The sequence below is a fragment of the Buteo buteo genome, chromosome 17 (genome assembly GCF_964188355.1).
Source record: "Buteo buteo chromosome 17, bButBut1.hap1.1, whole genome shotgun sequence".
Classification (NCBI taxonomy): domain Eukaryota; kingdom Metazoa; phylum Chordata; class Aves; order Accipitriformes; family Accipitridae; genus Buteo; species Buteo buteo.
Window position 1 is genome coordinate 20,814,581 of NC_134187.1, and position 25,364 is coordinate 20,839,944.

Below are 25,364 nucleotides of genomic sequence, written 5' to 3' on the forward strand. Positions count from 1 at the left end.
ATGGAGCCAGACATTTTTCAGTGGTGCTCACTGACAGGATAAGAGGCAATGGGCACAAACAGATATACAGGAAGTGTCACCTGAACATCAGGAAACACTTTGTTACTGGGAGAGTGTTTGAGTACTGGTACAGTTTGCCTAAAGAGGTTGTGGAGTCTCCATCCTTGGAGATATTCCACACCCATCTGGACATGGTCCTGGGCAACTGGCTTTAGGTGGCCCTGTTTGAACAGAGGCATTGGGCAAGATGACCTCTCGAGGTCCCTTCCAACCTCAACCATTCTGTGATTCTGTGATTCCATTTGTAAGTACCAGGTCCTGCAGAGCACCTTTCATTGTTGTCTTCTTGATCACCTGTGTCAGGTAGTTGTCAGTGCTCTCCAGAAATCTCCTAGATTGCTTGTGCCCTGCTGTGTTGTCCTTCCAGGTTAAAGTGTGGTTAAAGTTCCCCATGAGGACCAGTGTCTGTGAACTTGATGCTTCTTCCAGTTGTTTGAAGAAGGCCTCATCTACTTCATCTTCCTGATCAGGAAGTCCATAGCACATACCGACTACAACAGCAGCCATATTGCTCTGCCCACTAATCTTGACCCATAAATTCTGCACTGACTCCTGACCCATCCCAAGGCAGAGCCCTATGCATTCCTGCTGCTCTCTCACAAAAAGTGCAACATGCCCCCTATCACTTTCCAAGCCTGTCCTTCCTAAAAAGCCTGTATCCATCCATTGCAGCACTCCAGCTGTGTGAGGTATCCCACCATGCTTCTGTGATCCCAGTGACGTCATCACCTTGTAACTGCACACTGGCTTCTCATTCCTCCTGGTTGTTCCCCAGGAATGCATATCTGGGTTACAGCTCACATAATGGTAACACTGAAACTTGGGCTTAGCATTAATTCTTCAGTACACATGCCTCAGACACCACTTTTTTAGAAGGTTTCATCTTCAAATATGCCTCTTACTCATGGTACTTAGCTAGGGGCTCCCAGTGAGGAGGTAAAAAGGTGATGAAGTAAAGAATAGCTGCAATTGCATCCTTGAATATAAGAAGGGGGATGATGTCTTTTAAAAGTTTGTCAATATAAATTATAACTAACATGTAATGACTTACACTCTGCAGTGGATTAAAGGGTTGTTGGCTGATTAATGCCACAATTTCAAGTTGACCAATCAGTTTAAAATGCAGTTATGGCAGAGATACTATAAAGCAAGTCTCACTATTTCTATAAAAGAAAGCAAGGGAGACCCAGGTAATCACTTGCCAAATTTTGCTAGTCATTTGTCAATGGACAGTTTCTTCCATAGCTTTAAGCTGTAAAAGGAAGCAACGTGTGTCACATAGCAGAAGCTGTTATGACTGTAGAGATCCAACAAACCAAACCTTAGCATAGCATGCAAGGATGCATCCATGGAGATGACAATCTCTTCCAGCCACTGAGGTCTAAAGGAAGGCACTAACCTTATATGCTAGACATTCAGCAGTGGCCTGGGTGGCTGTATCTGCCCTCATTTTCCTGAGTTGTCAGAAAGCCAATGAAGCTCTGAAAAGCACATTTGACTTGGTCTGGGCTAATAATCACTTGGCACAGTAGCACTCACTGTAAGCACTTTCTATTTCCTCCCTTGAAATATAGACTTTATCTTATGTTTGGAGCTGTCTTACATTCATGCTAGTGCAATGTCCTCATATAATCTGTCTTTGTTGCACTCAATACCAGTGAACTAATCTCTTTAAGCTAATCTGAAGGCAGGTTTTTGTCTCTCTATTTAGAGTGGTAAATAAATATAACCATGGTTGAATGGGTAAAGGAATAAACTGTAAATAAAGATAAGAAACACCTACAAAAAAAGGTATTTTATTCTATTTTTCTGATATGTTAAAAGATGAAACTCTGAATGACTAACACCATTCCTTTTTAGTTTTATACCAGAAAGAGTTGACCCTGAGGATTTGCATTTGCATTTGCTACAGCAAGAGAGAGCTAGGTCCTTCTGGCAACATTCACTGTTGGGAAGGTACTTCTGCTGTTGTGCCTGCCCAGAGGGATGCCAAGTGCTGCTGTGTTAGTGTAGTCTCCCATTGTCCTTCACTCCTGGGTGTCACTGATAGAGTCATGCACTTCACTCATAAAAGAGAATCAACAATATCCTTTACTGATATAAGAAAGTTCAGTGGTAAGTGCGACAGTGGTTTAACAAGATTTGATGGCAAGGTACACTTGACTATTTACTGCACAGAGGACAGGGTTAGACAAAGGTGTCAGGGAGACCCTCCGGTTCAGTCATGTGGTTCAGAAAGGACCCCCTTCTTTTCCGAACTCCTTCTCAGAGAGCAGTCTAGGTGCTGCTGGATCCACTCCTAGTCCCAGACTTGGTCAATGGTTTATGTCTAAAGGATTATATATACACAGTCAATCCTTTATATCACTTAGCTAAGATTTCAAAGTTTCAGCGTGCTTATTCCCAATTCACTTACCTAATATCTGACACGATAAGAAATCTCTCAACCTCGAGCAGTAAACTTGGGAGGTGTCCCTACTCACAGGGAGATCCTGGTGTGCAGCCCGCTGCTGTGAAGGAGAGCTCAACCGCCCCGGGCTGTCCACTATTTATAAAGAAAGATGATTGACTTATATTTGCATACCAGCAAGACATCTGGATCACTGTTCCAGACAGCCCTTGGCTACTGTGTTGCCATCTGTCCCCCAAAGTCCAGAGTAAACTGGATGCAGTCATCCATACCCCCACTGGTGGTTATGGCTCAAGTGGTGTGGGGAGGAGCACACCGCCACACTGGGCCTTTGGTGATCTCACATGGCCTCACTTAGGGTTTCATTTGAGGGATAAGGTGTCACTTGAGGGGTATCCTCATGTGGTTCTGAACCACAGCTGGAAAACTGACTGCTTGTACATCATATCATTGAAGACATCTGTTTGTTTGCAGATGTGTTTTCTTTGTGCGATTAATAATAAGGGACAGTGTAATCCCACATGTCATGACCAAGGTATTTGCTGAAACAGGAAACAAGAAATGTGCCATCAGTGAGATTCAGTCTACCTATGATTGTGTGGCATATAGCAGTCAATATGCAAGATTTGAGCACTCTAAACTTTCTGTGCTTCCCTTGGGCACTTTGGTAAAGTAGATATCCATCCACTTGAGTTTGGATTGCAGGTTTTCATGGAGTTTTTGACAGATCTAGGCAGTCTTTCCCCAGAACAGGTATTGCTCAGCATCAGTGGGCAACTACACTCATACTCCCCACCTAAACCTTAAGACACAATACAGCTTCCATGAATGCTGAAAAGCTGAAAAACAAGAAAATGCATAATTTATGCTAGCTCTAAAGGGTTTAACAGTTTTGGAATGTAATAGGTGGGACTCTAGTTAAGATTTGGGTGCTGACTTTAGATACTAACTAGGAGAAACTGCCACAGATTTGATCCCCCCTTCATATGCACCGTCAGGAAATACTTAATAGTTTATATCTGGTAGGAATGGAAAACGAAAAGCTTACTTCTGTGTCTGTATTATTTATTTAATACCTTCATTTACTTTACAGAATCCGACTGTATTCTTTATGCCCATGACTCTGTGTAGAGGTTTTTTACGTATGTTAACAGCTCTTCAATAAATCTCAATTTTATGATTTTTACAGCATTGTAAAACAGAACAGAGAAAGTTTTAATGGACAGTTGGTTCACAAGCATTACCAAGGCATGTTCTTCCATCTTCTGACAGCTTGTAAGGATCAGTATGGAGACATTTGTAGCTGCCTTTAGTGTTAATGCATTTAGTAGAAGGAGAGCATGGTGGATTAATTTCATTTTCACATTCATTGATGTCTGCAAAATGAATACACACTGATCAATAATCATTACAAATTACAGAGAGTGATTACTACCTTCTCATACACACTTCTGCAAGTATTCATAAATGAAACATATTGTATACTTTCAGTGACCCATAGACACTGCCAAAGATCCTCATTGTTACTGTTTAAAGCACAGAGTTTGGGGGGTTTTGTTTTGTTTTGTTTTGTTTTGATTTTGGGTGTGTATCTGTGTGTGTTTGTTTTTAAGCTGGAAATGAAAAAAGAAAATGTTGTTTTGGTAACCCACCAAATGCTACAAATGGCAATTGGCTGAATTTTCAAAAAATGCAAACTGTAAACTTGAGAGCTCTTCTTGCATGTGTTTATGTGCTAAGACTTCAAGTTTCTCTACAAACTTTCCCTGTACTGTGCTCTATAGAGATGGTGAAAATAATAACACTGACACATATAAATTCTGTGAAATGACAATATCCTGACAGAATAATGAGCAGATGAATGATTATCCATTGGAAAATGTACATAAACATATTGCTCCTGAGGCCATGCAAGACCTTTCACTCTCACATTCTGATTATGTGATGAAATGTGAGAAGTGTGGAGTGCAGGAAAGTATGTACTCAGTGAGGGAAAGAATGGAGTCTTTTCCTTATTTCTGCATCTTTCTTCTTTCTGTGTAATATTTACTTGCAGGACTGGATTCTGTTGCCTAAAGGTAGGTGTCCAGCACTGTTTTGGAGAGTTTCCCATTGGTCCTGTATATTTGCCAGCTTGTTCGAAGTCTCTGACCCATGGTCCTGGGAAGCACTACAAGCCCATAGGTGGGCAACTAGCTGAGCCTTCAGTGTCTTCTCTTTTTGGTTATATTCCTTTACTTTCCTACCCTACCACAATGTTGAATCTGCTGCTTTGGGCTAAGTAGCTCTTTTTGACCAGTATTAGAAACTGACCATCTAGGAGTGATTTACTGATTTAGTTTAGCATTGTCACTCAGACCACTTAGGGAATTCTATCACTGGAAATAGGATCAAGTCTGATCCTCTCTTAAATTTTAATACAAAGCAGTAGCTGTGTCCAAAGCTAGCTATCAACTGAGACAGTCCAAAAACTAATCATGCAAGGAATAATCTTAAACTTCAGAACCTTTAAGAAACACTAACTCTGGTAATACCTCTCTGAAGCAGGAAAATAGTCTGTTGTTCAGGATGAAGATTCCTGAATAAGTACTACTGCCTTCAAGACTGCATTTGGCATTAACTCGCACTGGCTTTGTCATCGTCTGGGAAGGAGAACCTGCACAGGCTTTGCCTGCACTGTAATTCAAATGTGCTATTTCAGCTTTTGTAGTACCATAGTCATGCTATCTGTTAACTAGCTAACTCTTTTTTCCATCACTAAATAGTGCATGTCAGATCTTACCAGCGTACCCTACTAGTCAAAGACAGCAGGACTTTATTAAAGCAAAATAAACAGAGTTATCTATCAAGAGTAAGATAACACTTAATATAAAGGAAGGTAGCATAGTCTAGCACTAAATGACTTCCTGAATCAATAGAAATGATTTCTGTCAAAGCCCAAGTTAGTAAGCAGGAATTAACAGCTCTCAGATTCCTATGCTTTTGCCAGCAGGCCACTCTGTCTTTTCCAGAGCAGCATATAATTTTGAAACCATCTGCAGAAATGCTAAGCTCTATCCTCCTCATTATATTGCTTGACTTATTCCTAATTTGCTGAACATTTAAAAGAATGGGAACACATTGCAGAGACATGCATGCAACAAAGTGCTTTCTACTGTAAAACTCAAGTAGCATCTGCATAAGTGGGTTTTGATGGGTTTCTTTTAATAAAGGCATTGCTTATTTAATATATGCAGTGGTTTGTTTTCCTATAGCAGATATACAGTCTTTTGTTTACATTACTGAACATATTAAAAGAAACTAGGACAAGGAATGATTCATTCATATTACTTATTTATTCAGTTTGCTGCCAGAACATTAATCTATTGAAAAGATTTTATTATAATTCATTTAACAGCTTTATTTCTTTATATGGTATTTATGTGGGTGGAATTCAGTGGATAAATAGGATTTGAATAAAGGAAAGAGCTGCAAATTTCATTTGACTTTTTCCATACCTGGTATACAATTAGAATGAATAGCTTTCTATTCTGCTGTCACAGAAATACTGATAAGCAGACTTTATAGCAGATCAGCTGCAGCACTTGCATTCAAATTAATTTACCACCATCCGTAATATATTCCTAAATATGGCCTTTTCAGGTTTCATTTTCTCTCATGTTCTTATAAAGTTGAGCAGTTTGAGTATGTGTATGTGTATGTATATATATATAAATATACACACACACACACCCCCCATTATAAACACACATATTTTAAATGTGAACAGAGAGAATTCATCCTTCATAGCTGTGAAGAGTGAAGGTCTTGCAATGAAATATTTGCCACATTCTCTTTCTTCCTATCCTATTCTATCCAACAGTAAACATAAGGCAAAAGGAAAAGAGAAGCTAAAAGAAGAATTAAAATAACAGAAAAGTATTCCCCTGAAAATGTGCGTGAAATGTCAAAAGACAATATCTTTTTACTGATTTTTCACCCACTCTACTTTTGTACCTGCAGTAGTAGTTCACTTCTGGCAAACCTTTTCACAGTTATTTGGGAGAGGGAGGTTGGAACTGAAGTGATAATTAATTTGCTTAATTTCACTTATTCACTTCACAGTATTTTTTTCTTTGTCACTTTTGCTTAACTTATTAGGTTGATACATGAACTACTGGTGCGGAGCTCATTTTGTATCTAGAGCATCCAGTGAAACAATGCTAGGAAAATGACAACTGTCTGTCTTGCTGTTATGTTGAATGTAGAAGGAAGCAGTGTATAATTCTGATTTGTTGCCTTTTTTCCCTACTGGTTGTTAATAGACTCAGTTTTTGCTTAATTCATAAATTTTTAGTGACATTTTCCTATCATCAACTTGATTGCTGCATCAGGATGGGTAGAGATTGAGATAGCAATTCTGGAGTAAGGAAAGTTTCACATTATCATGTTATTGTACCTATAGGAGGGAGTTCATTTCTGATGAGCTGTGCTGGACTTCAGCTTTTAGAAAATTCAGAAACAACAACAACCAAAATAGATACCTATGCAAACAGGAGCCTCAAAGTTCCATCCTTTATTTGTGCAGGTTAATTGCTCTTCTCCTTGTAACTGAAATCCATATTGACATGAATAAGTCACTGTAGATTTTCCAAATTCTGAACAGTATACAAAATCACCATTTTCCACACTCTTTGGTGTTCCACACATTTCCTCTACAAATAAAAAGACTGTATTACAAGCTTTTAAAAAATTACCACCTTACCCTTGCAAATGGACATTATTCTCCATTACTGCTATAAGTTAACTTCAGTGAAATTACTCACATGTTTTAAGGTGATCAAGAATTTAATTGTTCATTTCTGGACAAGAATTTATATGGAATACCTCAGGTTTGACTTACAATCTTTGTAAAATTAGTGTTATCTTCTAACAGCATGTTCTGCAGAGTTCTGAGTATTTTCTATCTAAGAACTCCTGCCCAATTGCCATAATGTCTGGATATCTCACAAGCCATTCATGTTATCAGAGTGAAGTTGGCACTATCTTTTTTACAGAGGAAGTTGAGAAAGAAGGAGAGAAAGCCTAGATCCCATTTCTAAGTTGTAGAAATACTAAAGATCTGCATCAGACCAGTAACTCAAGACCTGCCACAACCAAGGTCAGTGCTCTAACTGTTGATTACTCTCCCCTCCCGTCAGAAGAGATTGGTAATTACCAGATTACCTTCCTGATAGAATTCTTGCCAAGCTTCTAAATTCATCCCAGGTATATTGTCACAGTGCTTAAAATGCTGTGGAAACTTTCCGAGTTGAAAGGCATCTGCTGGCACTTCAGAGATTCCTGTATTGTCACAAATCACGCGGGACAATGAGTGTTTTTTGAGTTCATGCTTTTGAGCTTCTGTGAAAACATTATCATTTTCCCACCAAAATCTGGAAAGATTGATAGAAACATTTTGAAAAGATCAAATTCAAAGAGCTGATTATTCTTACTTTCACAGGACCCTATGTAAAAGACCAAAAATAAGAATTACCGCAAAATGTAGGTGGATACAACAATAATAAAAATAAACACCATGATCTGCAGACTTACATACCCAGCTTGAAAGTGACAAAAAGGCTAGTGTGAGTCTGATGTACTGGTCAACTCAGATGATGTGTTAAAGTCAGCCGATTAAAACTATTTATTATTCACATTTGCAGAATTGCATTTCATTGATGATACAGGGCCACAAAAATATTACAATCCTGAGAGAAAAACCTGGAACTAATTTGTTTGAACTGGATACTTAATCTTAGGCACACCAGCATTCACTGTGCACTCCTAAATTGTTATAAGCATGAATTACAGGAATAGCCATAATAGATTTCCCCATACCATAGCTTTTGAATTCTGCTTGCCATTACTGAATGGTTGCTATGAAAACAGGTATTGCTGAATGCTCCTCTGTTTAATATGGAGTTCTTAATTTGCTAAGAAAGCTGTAGATATGCAGATTAATTATAGTAGAAAATTGTAAAGACAGTAATTGTGCTTTTGATCATACAAAAAGGTAAGCTAAGAGGACTGGCTGGAACAGAGAGTTGCTTTTTCCATTTTGTTAGATCGGGAGTGCGGTGCCAGAACAGAAGAACCAGTTGCTGCTACAAAGGTGTATCTGTTAAATGGTAAATATTATATATAATATATATGTGTGCATACACACATACATATGTGTTTAAAGATAAAAAGGAAAGAAAACACTGGGGGAAAAAAGGAAAGAAACATTTTGTACATGAAGACATGTAATGAGTGGCAAAAAAATAATTCTGGGGAGTTTGATAGCACAGCTGCATTAGTACATTAAACAGCATTAAGCACTGCTAAACTGCTAAGATAGTTCCCTGTGGTACTCAGGCCAATTAGGATTTTCCCAAATGTTAGGCAGGATTTGTGGTAACATGTCCTAGGACCATTAGCAGTAGAGTATGGATGTGATCACACTGTACAAATTGACCTCAGGTTTAACAGAGGACTTGGGTGTCTGTAATACTGGGGAAACAAGGCTGGGGTTTGAGCAGAAAATTATTTTTTAATCTACCCAGCAGATAGGTGTTTACTCTAACAAAGTTGCTCCAATCGATATGTATCAGGTGACCAAATTTTTACAGGTGAATTTTTCAGGATTAGAGTAAAAAAAGAAAAAAAAAAAAAGAGGCACAAGCCCTTCTATGCAAAAATTTACAAAGTCAGCCTCCGAATTTTTGCCCAGCTATTGCAAATCCTGAGATCACAAAATGATTCAGAGTAGGAAGAGAGAGAAAAAGAAAGTCAAAGCTGATGGAATGGAAATGATTTGTTCCAGGTGATTTGGCTAAGGTTAAGACAGTGCCTGAGTTTAGTACATTGCAAAACAAAATCCTTTCATGTTTTGTCAGATTACTGACAGAAGATTTTAAGGCTATCAGAATGGATTTCCATCAAAAATTCTACTTAGTCCTGATTTCTGAACTTAAACGTGTATGTTAGAACAGATGTTTTGAATTCCCTACTTACTAATGTGTCAATTAGGGTATCTAGTAAGCATGTAGTGTTACTGGTGCAGATATAGATAATACCCAATATTCTATCTGACAAGGCACTGCAATGAATGTTAGTCTTTTCCATTCTTATACTTACTGTGTGACAACTATAACATGTTGTTACCTACTTCTAACTTCTCTTAGATAGTTCCTTTACTCTTAATGACAGAACACCATTTCACCTTTAAGTTAGCTGACACAAAGTTTGTGGCAGAAACTTCGGGAATCCTTTCATTACTAGAACTCTCTTTTTCTCAGTTTAGAGTTAACATTAAATTATGCTTAAATTTAATTAATGCTAGTAGTATCATAAGACACTGAATAATAAGTAGTATCATAAGGCACTGAATAATGGAAACAAGTCTGGAAGGACCTTGATAGATTATCCTTCCCCAGATAGGGTCAAGTATGCCTGTACAATTCAGAGGACTTTCAACCACGTTTTTAACACAGCTGAGTGGAATGTTTGTTGTCTATACAGTTTATGCTAATAAGATACCACCTTTATGATTAACATCGCTTTTTCCTGTGAGCTAATTAATTAACATTTTTTAAAGTTCAGATTTAAATTCTGCCTCGGATGCTTATTTATATAATGGTTTCTTTCCACAACAGTGACTTATGAGAGGAGCTTAAAGGTGAGAGTAAGGACCAGATGTACTTAAAATGCCACTGCTAGCATGGTGTGAGCAGTTTAAAATTAGTCTTCTCATGAGATTCAAAACCACTGCCACAAGCACATGACGGAAATGGAAAAAAGGTTGGTTTTATAATTGCTTCAGGAGCAGAAGCAAGAGATAAACTGCATGTTGCACCCCTTTGCGACCTGAAGATGCTTTTCTCCTGCCTTCCTGGTGTGGAGGGTTGTACTGGTGCAAGATCCTGGTGGCCGTTGTGCAGGGTTGGGTAAAGACACATCCTATGCTGTGTACAATGAGGCAATTCTGGGAGCACTCTGCAGTCCCAGTTCACGTAAGACCAGGTATATGATGTTTTTATTATCCCCTCTAGGAAGCCTGAATTACAGTTCTTTGCCTATCCCTTCTGACTTTGCTGTGGTTACCATGGAAAATGTTGAGGTTCTTCCAGTTCCTGAGCCCAGTGCAGCCCTCAGGGACTGGATAGCTAAAGGCTGCACAGTACTACATCCATCCACACAGAAGTTAGCTGCCCCTGCCACAGTTAACTGCTGGTGGCACCTTGCATTTCCCCCAGGAGTGCAAAGTTGGACATCTTAGTACCATAGAAACAATCTCCATGTCATTTGGGATTGACACTATATACAGACCAAAGAAGAATAAGCAAATGTCACCCAACAAAACTGAAGGAGCTAAGATAAAAATGTGGAAGTGGCAGGGAATAATCTTTTCAAAGCATATTTAAGCACCACATTGTCCTCACATATCTGTAAAACCTCCGTTGCTTCTGCTTTTTTACAGAAATGGTTCAACAGCATGAATAAACTTACCGGTCACCATCCCTTAGTGCTTTCATTTGCTTTCCAATTATACACGCAAACAGGGGACCGGTTCTAGCACCTGGAAGAAAGTCTTCTACCAGACCACCAAGCCAAACATCAATATTGCTAGGATTATGGTACAATTCCATGATTTTTGCAGTGACATTGTGATTGCTTATTATTGTATTCAGGTCAGTGTGAGTTTCCAGTTTTGGTAAGCCACAGAATTCTCGCCAGTCATTATAACCTGTAAATATTATGTTAAAAGAAAAATTAGACTTGACTGTTAAGCATGATATATGAAATTAATGAATTTATAAGCACTGGATTCTGACAACCTTAATAACAGTCATGGGCAGTTATGTCTAAAAATAGCCCTATTATTATTGGTTAAATTGATCAGGGAAATTATGGCAGGATCTGAAACTACAGGTTATGCAATTGCTACATCATTTTCATGAAGAAAAACAAAGGCTTAAAACAATTCTCCCATGTTCAAGCAATGAAAACACGACAATAGATAATAAGAGCATGCACTGTCTTGAGCTTTCCAGACTAGGAATACAGGATTTAGATGAAGAGTGGGCAAGGAGTAACCTGAATGAAGTTAGTAACTAAAGCACTTTACTAAGGAGAGTGTCCTAGGGTCCATGTCCAGCTCTCTAGAAACTAGTTTTCTTTTACATTATTTTACATCATTGGAATTAAACTCCCCTACCTCCCAACAAAAATTTAACTTCTGGTCTGGAAGGTCGAACCTCCGTTTCTACCCTTGGGTAGCTGAGAGCTTTAAACTCCAAGCCAGTCAGACTTCATTTCTACTGTCCAGGGCCAACGACTTGTGTATGCCTAGCTGCGGAGTTGCACAGGAGAAATGGAGAGGGTTGTCACCCAGAGACATAACGCTGTTTGACAGTCAGTCAGTCCCACCTCCATGGGTAGGACGTCGGGCTCAGAGCATAGAAGGGCAGCCATGTTTGTTCCTTAGTCATGCAGACAAGTGATCTGCTCAGGCAAGGGCTTTTAGTTCTAGGAACTAAAAATAAAAAGGCCCTGCCTGCCATGCTGAGGATCGCTTCCTCTGCTCTCAGAAGCTGTGGCATGCTTGTAAGAGGTTTTTACACAGAACTGGGAACACGCTGTATTTTTTAAGAGCCGATGCAATCAAATTGAACTAAGCTCCAGTAGTTTTCCTCTAAGCTGGAACACCCATGGCCTGATGGGCTAATGCTCCTTGACTGTTAGTTCAATGTTACCCTGGGCTGACTGGAGGAAGAAATGTGGTGCAAAAACCAGGCACAAATATGTAACATTTCTCAAAATGCGGTGTACACCTAAGCCATCTACACCACTCCTGGAGACATCTCAACACCTTCTATGGTTGGTAGAGCCGATGAGGTTGTCTCTAACCTAAGCTGATCTGCCCCACAGGCTGGGGGCAGCCTGGTGATGGCAAGTAGCTGCTGCAGGCAGAAACTCCACTCTGGAGCTGGTTCCAGCAAGAGTGAGCCTCAGGTACCTACACTGAGCACACCCAGCTCCACTCACTAGTACTGTCCTTCTAGATTCCAGACTTAACAGATTATTTTAATTTCAAATGCTGTGGAATATTTTGTTTCCATCAAAGTTAAAAATATTAGCAACACTACATTTTAAAAGAGACTTAAGTTACTTTTCTAATTACCAAAGCTATTATTTAAAAGCCTACGATTACATCCCAAATATAAGCAGTTATAATTCAGTTACCAGTTGGAAGAAAATTCAAGAAAAATCAATAGACCTGGGAGTCCATGATCACGGCCACGCTGTAAATTTAATGATGCTAAATCAAGTGAACCATTATTGGACAACACAAACAGTTTTTCTGTTAACTCCTCATTCAGCAGTTGATCTTGCACCTGCAGTTTTGCTGAATGTGCTAGAAGACCCCTTAGTAAAGGATCCAAACCTCCTTTAAACACAAAAATAGTATAATGTTACAGCATATATATAAACCATTTTAACTTTCTTAACAAATGTGAATGCATGTATGTTTCTATCTTTTTTAAACATTGGCCACATAGGCTTCTACATTCAAACACATGTAAAAATATCCTTCAGGTTGGAATAGAAGTAATAGTGCTATGAAAAGGCTCCATCTTCTTCTTCAGGCATAAGAAAATTTGCAACCCGATAATACAGTCATCCACAAAAAAAGATATGAAATATCTTCATCATCAATCATCAATCATTGGTCTATTGTCAATTTACCAGACTGGTTTAATCTGGAGAGTAACTTTTGTCTGATTCAGACAACTATTTAACTCAGAATAATCGTTCCAGTTCATGTTTAGTGCTGTGGAACCTGTTCAACAACTTAAATCAGTGAAGCATTTAAATAAATGTTCCTATTCCTAATTCAAGGTAAGTAACTTTGAAAAAAGTTACAATATTCTGGAAAAAAACCCAAACAGTTTAAATAAAACCATACCTTCTTTAATGAGCCTCCAAGGGCTAAAGAAAACTTCATGCAAATAAAGATTTGGGAGTTCTGGATCATCTAAATACTGTGCATTCAGTCGCCTTACTATTGGTTGGATTGTTGCATGACCAAAACGAAAAGCAGCTGTTGAAAATATGTTAGAAACTGTAGGATTCATTGTGGGATCATAACCTGTATAAAGGCCAATATACAGATTAAAAGCATCTGGACCAATGATTTTGGGAATGTAATCTCTTAAAGTGATAATCTGAAAGAAAGAAAAAAAAGACGTTTATCATTCAGCATTTTTATAGATGAATAGTAATGATTCCCAGGTGCTAAATGCCTTTTTCTTCACTCATCTGGGCCCAAGCATTTGGCATGACAAAGAGCGGTATTAGCTGGTAAACAATATCAGTTTTATTTTTGCAAGAAGGAGACAAATGACCAGAGAGAATCAGTGGCACAGCTCAGTACAGTGCAACAGTCAGGCCCCTGTTAGCTCCTACGATAAATGCTAGACCAAAGCCTCCTGAGCAGGGATTACCAGTGTTGTTCACTTAAAACCCACGGGGGTAATCCACCTCACAGGAGGTGTGCTGAGATTTAAAGCCTTGATTGTGATTGTGTAAATTATAATGCCTTTAAAAATGGCAATGAAAGCATGAATTGCTATAAAATCTTTCAAGAATGGTTGTTAATATGAACAGATTCTATTTTCAGGCATATATTTGTAACACAAATCCTCTTTACTAAATATTTGAAATGACCAGGCTTTAAAATACTGGTGCCCAGAATCCCTTGGTAGACATTTTATGCTCAACTCAAGCCAATTTATAGGCTCCTAAAAACCACACTTCAAAAATGAAAATGCTGATAAACACCTTCTGTCAAATGCCTTTATAATGGAATAGTATTATAGTTGCATGAAGAAAGCATATGAGTAATCATGACCAAAAAAAAGGGGAAAACAATCTAATGTACCAAATAAAATGAAAGTGCATTATAGGTTAAAGATTACACTGAACTCAATAAAGCATAATGGGATGAATATGAAGCATAATGAACTCAATAAAATACCTTATAGATTCAATATAGTGTGCAATAAAATATATAGACAAATGTACTTTGAGCTTGATATAGTGCATATTGAAAAGCTAGTTGGCATAAAATGACCTTATGAAAAACTTGTATCTTTATTTTAGGCATGGCACAGAGACAAGCAAACCTCTTCAGAATTTGCGCACTTTTCTCAGGAGGCAGAGGTAACAACCTCTTTATGTTTTCAGGTCAGGTCATGCAGTGAACAAAATATTTGAAAGACAATAGATTAGAATTTCTTTTACAGCTCCTTTAATATAGCAAATGAAGAAAACAAAGTAATTGCTAGAAATTAATAGTGACACTACCATTTGAGAAGTTAACCTTTTCCTACATTCACAAAGGTTTTGCAAGACAACAGTTCTTTCTAATTTTAGATTTAGAGTTAGTTATGAGCAAAGACTTTAAATAGGACTAGGATAGCCATGGACACAAACATTCTGACATGACTAATTTTTTGGCTCATTGTAAATGAAATCCCAAGCTAAGCTGCTCATAAAGGCCAGATTCCCTGAAGGAAAGGGCAATTCAGATTTTTCATTTGCTCCAGAGGCAAGATCTTAATTTCTTCTTTCCTTGAGGGGGGCGGGGAGAGAGGTTGCAGTTTCAAGACATAAAAATTAAAAGGCTAAGGGTAGAGAGGGTGCTTATGCCTGCCTTGAGCTAGGAGAGGCATCTGTTTGATGGAAACTTCCAATGGCTAAATAAGACTCCATCAAGTAGAAGAGATTTTTAGACAATACAGACTAAGATGTTACTAATACAGCAGAAGGTGATACTGCCAGAAAGAATCTGGAGTCTGACAGAGAACCACATCTAAAGTAGCATCCAGTATTTGTGTGGTCTTTGAATGTACCTTGCCTGAATTCATCTGCGTGAAGTCAAAGAGATGCTCACTACAAGTTCTCATAACTGACACATATATGTTTTAAAGAAGGTGTAAACAGCTGACAAACATAAAAATTATTTTTGTTAAAATTCTTCTGCATGCACTCCCTGCTTTGAGAGAATGATATGAAAGGTTTATTTCCTTTCATATTTGGCATAAAGAAGCATAACACTTTCTTTCAATACAGTGTTCCTCCAACAACTAAGATTCTCCTGTGGAAACAAAGGAACATGCTTGTCTAAAAGTACGTCAATAAAATCAGAGCCAGAAAGGGACTATATGGAAAAGAAATTGCAAGTAAAAGTACAGTGAACTACCATTTATTACTTACATTGAGTCTATTTATGAATAATAAGTTAAATTCCAGGTGTTTGCAGCAGCATAAGGGATTTATGTGGATCTAATGAGTCTGAACCTGCAAGGTACTGGGTGGTCTCAACTCCCTGTGACATTTATGAAATAACTGTTAATCCAAGCTCCTCTGAGGATACATTCAGCACCTAATAGCATCAACTCCAAGCTGTATAGCAGCTTCATGAAGAAATTAATTTTAATCAATAATGTAAATGTTTCTACTGTCTCATGGCAGTCATTGTTTCAACAGAATAATTCAGTGAAAAATGATGACAAATGGGCACTGTCTTTTAAAAAGAAGCCCATATGCTCAATTTTGAAATTACTTAATTAGTCTATATGACCAGATAGTAACAGACACATTACAAGTACTTAAATGCTGTTTATTTAGTCATACCAGAGAAAATAAAATTTTTATTTCCTAGCAATTCAACCAATCATTTGGTAAGTACTGAGACAGAAACAGAATCTGAGTGATTACAAGACTGTCAGAAAAGGCTTTGTATAGATTTTACATCATATTATGAATCACATGTGCACTGTTTATAGAAAAGTAATTGAATCCTGACATGCAAATACAATAATACTCCAAGTTAAACAGGCTATTAGCGTGAAAGGCAACATCCCTCTCATTCAGAAGGCAGAATTACAACAGGGGTTCCCAAATGTCCTTATGAACTCAGCGAGCATCCTGGCTGGGTTTGCCTCCCGGCTGGGCCACCTCCAGTGGAAGTCAGCCATACATTAGATATTTGGGAATAGGTTACATAATTTCAGATTATTTTTGAGAATTTTTTGTTTGTGTTAAAAGTTATTTCAAATTAGGTGCAAAAGATACAGATTTTTTTATTACTTCTCATAAGGTTCAGCAGACTTTCCTTGCCAAAACCCCTCCAGTATTTTCCAAAGTAGGTGTGAATGGGGCACAATGGATGGAAAAGGACAAAAAAAAAACCAGGCTGGAAGAGAGAATATAAAAATATGTGAACTATCATAAGAATAAGTAAGGCCAAAAGTGCAATTTGTCTTTGCCATTGGCCAGAGGTAACTGCAAAGAAATATTATCTTACTGAGATACTGAAAAGCCAATTAAGTGAAGCACCTGCACTTGGGAAAGATTGCAGAAATAATAGAGAACAACCAAACATAGCAGTGTTTAATTCATTAAAATGATGCGCACAGTTGGTTTGAAGTTCTCACTGTAAATATTAAAGGATTTACAGATTATATTGAAGTCCTAAACTTTTATGTGAAGGGCGACTGTATGAGAGTTTAATAAAGAAATGAACACATTATTATAGTTCTGTTAATAGTTTGAACTATACTCTTTGTAAACATGAGTTATTACAGTGTGCAACACATACTCTTTTATAATAGCAATTATTTTTCTATTTATCCTTTATAATTTCATAGAGTTTAAGCTCCAAGAGGAGTTATGTAATCATCTAATTTCACAGACAAGTTTCATCCGTTAGCCATGTTGAACCCAATAATTGTAGTTAAGGTTAAGTTAAAGTACATCACCCACTTTCAACCTACGCCTCAGATCATGGCAGAGAATTAGGGATGCAACAAGCTCAGAGAACACAAGCAGATGTGAAGCAAGTGAAGAAAACACTCATATACACATTGAAAACTAAAGGTCGTTGTCAGCTACAATTGGGATCAACTGGCAGTAACACCATTAATTCAAAGTTGGTTTGCTGATACTGTAATAAATTAAAGAAAATTTGATTCAGATTGATCTGCAAAACTCCTGCTTCACTCTAACTAATGCCACATCATCTAGTTTTCACAATCCAAATGGCACATCAGGGGAAACAGTCTCTGGAAGGACCAGCACGTGTGCATGCAATATTATCCTGCAAACCACGTATGTACAAAATAGTAATGTTAAGACTGTAGCACTTGCATAATTAAGCATTTTTTCCTATTCTGTTCACACTTTTTGTTTAAAGGAAAACAAATTTAAACTATTTTCTTTCTCAGGTCAAAACAGGAATAAGCAAAACAAGCAGATAGTTTCATTTCAGTTAGTAAATGACAATGAAAAAATGTCTTTTTGCACAAAACACAAGGTAAATCAGTGTATGTATTTTTACCACTGCATACTGCGGTGTTAATACTTTGGAGTTAAGCATGTGCCATTCCAGTAAAATACAAGGGGAGAGTTAATTACTGTTGTGACTTATATAAACTACTACTTATCAGGGAAACATGTCTGCAATGCAACCAAAAAAAATCTGTTTTGTCCAGGATATCAACAGGCACTTGTTATGTTTGGTAACTTTGTCAAGTTTCTATTATTAAACGCTTGTCACTAGAGGTATTTATGGTGCCAAAAAACCATCCAGGAGGAAAAGTATGGACTAGAGAGAGATTTTTTAAATTCTCCTTATTCTAGAAAGAAGGGAAGGCCTTTTGTTCAATTCTCTATAATTACACACCCACAGGCAAAAATTATGCTTGAAAGTATTCATTCCAAAAAGAGAGAATTTTAGAAATGTGTAGCAACTGAAACAAAATTTTAGAGTGGAAATCTCAAGGTAACTTCAACTAGAGCTGTCATTATTCCACTGGTATAGCATACCACATTAATAGAGATACTCCAATTATCTCTCCTGAATGAATGTCTCTAAACCAGCTAGATAGAAGTCAAATACATTTCTAATGAGCCATAGGCAAATTTCATTAGTCTGTGATACTGCCAGAGATAGTGAGTAGCCCAGATTCATGCGGTGTATTGCCTTGCACAGTGTTTTCTTTCAGGCCATAATATTAGTGGACGTAAATCAGAAGTGTATGAACGCACAGAGGCCTACTTTTGGATTTGCACTTTTCTTCTAACCATTCTGACTTGTCAATGCTATTATTTTAATGTAAACAGCACATTTACAACAGAGGAGCTGATATGGTTAATGTATACAAAATATGTATTAGAAAAAAAGCCAAACTTTTCAAAAGGACTGACTAAATACAATTAAATAACTTTTCTGATGTTATTTGGCTTTAAGTGCAAATATAACAACACACCAGCAAATGCAGGCGGTTTCTTAAAGGAAACATTCTGCATATTCCGCTGACTAAAAATTGTGTCAAAAGAAATGTGTTTTATGAGAATAGTGAAATTTTCCTCCCTCCTTCCCCAATTTATCTTCAAAAAAGTCTCCTTTTTGTACTAAAACCTATCTGTTTGTAAGAATCAGAAAGCGTAGGAAAGTCCCCTAGCCTTCAGTTTATTCTGGTCCTGATATTACTCCTCCAGTATTATGGATTATAACGGACAAACTGAATCACTGTGTCTTAGGTTGTCTGATTAAAGGTCAATCTCCGCAAATGCAAAGGCCCTGGTGAGGCTTGGAGGAGCAACGTCAGGTGGAGCAACCTGAGTAACCAAACCATTGAAAAGGGCCTCGCGGGATCGTCCATTCCCCAAGGCCACTGGAGAGAGCGGCCAGACCCCGAGACCACATGTGAAACCTGCCAAGATGAGCCAACAAAAGGAACCGTCCTCTGAACATCACACAGGCAAAAGGGGTGGTTGCCTGCAGCGGTGGGAGTTGCTGTGGGGTGCAGGGAGGAGATGACTTGGGGGGACTGGGTAAGAGCATCGTTTGCAATGTTTCAAGGGGATTGTGGGAATGTGTGAAACACGATGGAGTACTCAGGGAAAGGACTAAAGGTGGGGAAAGGGAGGGGCCAAGGTGGGCTGGGGAGGAACAAGCATGGCAAAATAGAGGGAAAAGGAGATAAAAGGGGTTGTCTGAGTGTGAAGAGTTAGCTGATCAGTGTGCTCATCTGACTGAGCCCTGTGCTTGATCTCTGCAGGTTAAGCTATATTCTTCTGAAATCCTATTTCCAACTAACCCCTTTGTGGGTGTACTCTCTCTTCTGAATGTGCATGTGCAATCACTAGGCAGCTTCCAGCCAGATCAGAGATGACGAGCAACAAAAGAAACTTGAGGACCTGCAAAGAGCATGAGTGGGACCCTGAGCCTCAGGGGCTTGTGAGCCCAGGCATCAGGAGCCAGACCAGCTGTGGGGCCAGCCACTGTGCAAGGCTGTCCAGGAGAGCTCCACGTTGCCTGTGTGCGTACTTCACTAATGGGCTTCAATCCTGAGCAGCCGCAGAGAACATGGGTCAGGCCATCCCTGCCGTTCACGTGCATGTGAGTGCCAGCAAAGGTGCTGCTTTTGATCTGCACTGCTTGGTGTGGCCTGCCACGTGTGTGTGTGTGTGTCTCCCCACACTGAAAAACAGAACTGTGAGGAAAAAGAAGTTAAAGCCTGTGTAGCTATTTCGGGGGGGGGGGGGAGAAAAAGAATAAGAAAAAAAAAGTAAAAAAAAGAAATAAAAAGGAAAATGCTGGGTAGAAACAGATTTGCCTATTCTCAGATCTAATATAGACATTCTTCTGGACTCTTTTCTTCTGTATTTTCCGATATCTATTTCTCCTGCTATCTCCTATCAAGAGTAGCCCTTGAAGTTTATGCATTTATACTTCACTGAGAACTTCATAAGCATTTTTACACAGGGAAGCTTTTGATTTATATAATACCTATGCGAAAGTAAACAATGTGAACACTATGTAAATACAGAGACATTACTTTTTAATTGTTTCCTTTATCAAAAAACCTACCAAAAATGCATCTGAAAAGACCTCTTCAAAGACAAAATAGATACCAGAGAATCCCACAGAAAGATGTAGCAGAGTAGAAACTGCCATGAAAATCAGAGCACTGAGGGGTCTGGACAAACTAAGGACCAGGACATTGCATTCAGGAAAGTGGAAAATGGAACAAACTTTAAACATGCCAAATTTGAAGCGCAGAAATAGGTGGCAAAGGTAACATGATCTCAAAAGCCACTCACAGAAACATATCTGAAGTTTTGTGATCAATTCTGTTCTAAGATATTCACTGCAATGGGTAGATAAGCAAATAAACAACCAACCTGATGCAGAGCACCGACAATTTTTCGTGCTTCTTGGTAGACTGTCTCAGCACTCCAGTGGCCGTTGATGTTTTTGAGGGCTCTGGCCAGGCGGTTGTGCTCTCTCAGCCACAGCGTATGCATGGCTGCCAGAGACGTGACCTCACTGGATCGGCTGTCCCCAGCCATAAAGCATTCAATCCTCTCACCTTCACTTGAATTCGAGTCTTGTGCACAAGGTGATGGGATCCGGTCTGTAAAAGGCAGGTATTCACGATGGTTATCATAGTATTTAACGTTTACTCTAAGAAGGCCTTCTTTGCTTGTTAAATTCCTCAGTTTGTTTTCAGTGGCATGGGTACTGCCATAGACAGTAGAAGCATCAAGGAAAGAAGTTAAGCCATTGATCTGTTGTCTTGGATTTAGCGTTGATAGATTTCCAAAGAGAACACCATGATCACCAGTGCTGCATGCAGGAGATGAGCGGTAGAAGGGCAGGCAATCCATCCCTGCAGATAACGTGTCATTGGTGGTCACCTGCATTAAAAAAAAAATGGATATTTTCTGAGGTGAAGATAACAGCTGTGGATGTTGAATTAAGGCTTGTGTAAATATGTCCATCCTCTGCCTCAGTTTTCAGTTGTTCAGATCTCATCTACTGAAGTGATGTATGCTAAACCTGTAGAACTTGTTTTCCTTCAGGTTTAAGCAAAGACATGATTCAACCCTTTTTAAGCAAAGACAAAAATAAAACCCAAAACCATTACTCTGGCACAAAAGCAAGCTACTGATGTAACCCCTTTTGCATAGATCTACACCTAAATTAGCCTGGCTTCACAATCAAAATTCATCATGGAATGTATCACAGTGAAGACGTGAACATCTGGTCAAATTATGTTCTACTGAACACTGAATAAAACAGCACGTTTACATGTATACATAAAAACATAATGAAGAGTTTCAATGTCTGCAGCAGCACGTTATAAAAGCTTTGTTTCAATACTTAATTCTAATCCAGTTTCCTAACTAAAAAAGGCATATGTAATTATTCACTCTGCTTTCTGCCAGTCCCCCACAATTCTTTTCCCACATTATGTTACTATTGAATTCTGGCTATAGTTATTAAAAAAGCAAAGGCTGCACATAGCCTTTGCCAAATGAAAGACTTCCCAGTCCTTTATCGGTTTGACCCACACACAGTCAAGAGACCAAAGTCAAATGGTGATCCAGCATTTGTGTGCTAGTCAGAAGGGATATAGTCTGAACCAGCCTGTTACTCAGTCAGCTATTCCAAATATATGTAAAGGGCATGAGAGAGACATGTGGGAATTATCCAAGGAGACCTTGGGGTATAGGTAAGAGTACTAGGAGAGACTACAGCCCAAACCAGACAGCTAGAAGTTTTGTCACAGGAGAGCACTGAAAGTGGTATGTGACTAACTTAACAGGTGTGGGGAAGGCAGCAGAGATGCTGGAGGAGGAGAGAAAGAAAGAGGGAGAAAGGTTTTATTTGCACTGTAGAATATCCAAGAGGAAAGCTCAGAACATCAAGTCTATTTCAAAGAACAGAGTTCATCACTAAAACAAAAACTGCCATGTTTCAGTGTTGTCTAATGCAGATTTGGCTTTACAAACTCTTTTTTCTGAAAAGCACATTATTTCCAAATTCTAACAGTACTGCATTGTGCAGCAACAATGAGCCATAACAGCCTATCAGTTCCAAGAGTTTAAAAAAGATTAACCTCAATTAAAAATGTTATAACAATCATGGAGTGTGAGTTTCAGGGAATATAAATCTAGGGTTTTCTTATCAATTGATCAACATGAAGTAGTTACAGGCAACACTTATTAAAGCTGCTGAAATATCCCAGAAAAAAAAATATCTTCAAAAACTTGACTAAGAGAAAATAAATGTTTTGTACAGACACCTGAGTTAACCCTTCTTATTTGTATTCTATCTTTCTGCTTGATTTTCATTTTTCAGAACTCTTTGGCAGAAGACAGTGAATACTGCAGATGTTATACAAAATGATGTAGTTTCTTCTTCATTCTTTTAATAATACAGAGATCAGTCTGTGAAGATAGAATGGTCATTAAATTTGGGTTAAAAGTAATAAGGCAACTTTGGAATGGAATTCCAGAGCTTCATATAACAACATTGTTACCTCATTTATTATACCAAGTAAAATTTTCTTACTACTGAGAACTCATGTCAGTAGGGATTGATACCAATAAAGCATTTAAGTTAAGAAAAGGTTTCATTTATTTTTCAAGTTTTGTTTGGTAAAAAAATTCTACCAATATTTCTTCACTACCTAAGTTTTAGCAAATCAAAGTAGGTTATTTTTGAAGGAAATATATAATTTCTTTTTCCTTTTTCTTTCTTTCACCAATTGCTGAAATCAATAATTTCTCTGTTTGGGTTTGCTATTTAGTATTTGTCTCTATTAGTAAGTCTCTTGCTATTAGTGTGGCTTCTTTTTCCCGTCAGCTGGTAATGAAAGCAAGAAGCTCATCTCGTACTACAAATACCTGAACTTGGGAGCCATAGAATTGCATGTGTTTGACTGCTTCCTGCATCTAGTTATCAGGAAAGCCTGGAAGAATTCAGGTATCAGTGGGAAAAAATGTATGAGCCACCTTTAAGTTGTTAACAGTGAGGCTCACAACAAAACATATGAACAGTGAATGAAGTTCATACTGAATAATCTTTAGTTAACTGTCTCTGCAATTTCAATTCAAACCGTTCTGTGCCCCAGTGGAGAAAAACAGCAGTAATGAACATTAAGGGGCTGGCAGAACTGCATAATGCAGTCCTTTCCCTTTTCATAGGGTAAGTAGTGTGTAGCCAGCAGCTGAATGTGTAAATGAGAGGTTCCTTACGTTCTAATTCAAATGACATAAAAAATAATCTGAGAAAAAAAAAAAGACCCTTTTCTGCTGAAATGGGTACAGAATCACATTTTTCTCTAAAACTAATGAAGAATATCCATATCTTTTTTTCTCTTCCTTGCATAATTCTAGAGGGAAAAAACCTCAAAATAAAACCCTCTCTGGCCACAATAGTTTTCCTAGTATAGCTGCATGTTGATTTAAACTGTTATTAAATATGCATGGTCAAACCTGTTTATGGTGAAATTCTTTTATGTGTAGGAAAATGAAAGGCACTAATTGTTTCAGTGTACTACAATGACTAAACTGTTATTTTGGTTAAAGAAAAGTCTTTCTTATTGTGAAGTTTTTCTGCGGGAAATGACCTTGTAAAAGGATTTTTGCTGTAGATTTAAAAGAAAACCTAGCTTAGAGTCTATGAAAGGTTGCCAATATGGAAAACATGAATGTTTATTTGTGAACACTCGGAGAAGAGTCAATGAATCCATCTGACAGTGAGCTGCTACCTCTGAAACACGGAAGAAAAAGGCAGGAGCTCACTTTGCTGGTTGCTGAGTGCACACAGATTGATCCATTTGTAGCTGAGACGGTAACCTGTCATGTTACATGTCACCTTTTGCAAATCACCTCACTTTTCTGTGGCTCTGGTTCTTTTCCACCTTTTTGTATCTGAACTAACTGACTGAAAGCTTTTCAGGATTGTATCTTACTATGTATATGCGCTGTGTCTAACATTGTCAGCAATGTAATTAATACTGAATGAAGTCAGTAGCTCTCCTATGAAAGTCTTTCTAATGCCTCATTATGTCTCAGCCCTAACCTGAAATAATCATCTGAGGAATGACAGGTTATCTCCACAACCTGTTCCATGTGTCAGGCTGCTATAAAAGAAGTATAAACTAAAGCTAGTGATTTTTTCATTATTTTTTTCCACATGGGATTCTAAAAAGATACAGAAAAAGAATATTCAGGCTCTACCAGAAGCTACAGGCTCGATGTGAGAATCACTGGGTCAAATTCTATAGCCTTTATTATGAAAATGTCCAGAATAGAAAATCATAATGGATCCTGCTAACCTATGAATCATTTACCTACACTTGTTATTAATATTAATGCACCACCGCAGCTTTCAATCCTTCATTGAATTGCACTGACTCAGAACATTTTCCAGACAGCTTCCCTAACCTGCACATTCAGGAGCTTCCTCTCCCCGGTGAAGCCCCCAGAGAGGGCATGCAGCTGTAAGCACGGTTGTCCTTTGCTGTGGGTGGATTGTCCCTTGGGTGCTGCTGTTCTAGGAACACAGCAAGAGTGCAAACTGCAGCCTCTATGTTTACATTGTTGGATAATATGCTATTGATTTCGCTGTCTTTGGAAACCAGCCACAGTTTCTTCATATACAAAATGAACATATAAAACTAACTGTGGCAGTTTTCCAAATATTTAATAGGTGGAGATTAGTCTTAATTAAGATTTCACAAAGATCAGTTCTAGGGGGTAATAGCATTTTGTTTCAGTGTTCAAAAAATAGTTCCTCTGGTCACACTAATAACTACACCCCCCCTCCCTTTTTAAAAAAATACAGTGTCTATTCTTTGCCTTTGACAAAAACAATCACAAAATACTAGACATATAATAAAAGCAAAAGAGCAACCATCTTCATATCTGTCCCTCTAAGCTGTGAATAACAGAATAATAACAAAATGGAGCTGAAAAATTCATGGGGCTGTGGTCATGTAATGAATCCACAAGTTGGGAAACT

At 38.2% G+C, this 25,364-nt stretch overlaps 1 protein-coding gene across 1 annotated transcript in view; it reads right to left on the reverse strand.

Annotated features, from left to right (window-relative positions):
* Window positions 1–3,685: 3,685 nt before the first annotated feature.
* Window positions 3,686–25,364, reverse strand: part of TPO (thyroid peroxidase) — a 42,349-nt gene continuing 20,670 nt past the window's right edge. The window contains exons 8-14 of the mRNA XM_075049872.1: window positions 20,732–21,247; window positions 13,443–13,701; window positions 12,753–12,923; window positions 10,982–11,219; window positions 7,676–7,884; window positions 6,994–7,164; window positions 3,686–3,846 (exon numbers count right to left, since the gene is read on the reverse strand). Coding sequence (XP_074905973.1) covers window positions 3,686–3,846; window positions 6,994–7,164; window positions 7,676–7,884; window positions 10,982–11,219; window positions 12,753–12,923; window positions 13,443–13,701; window positions 20,732–21,247 — 1,725 coding nt within the window. The remainder of the gene's footprint in view (window positions 3,847–6,993; window positions 7,165–7,675; window positions 7,885–10,981; window positions 11,220–12,752; window positions 12,924–13,442; window positions 13,702–20,731; window positions 21,248–25,364) is intronic.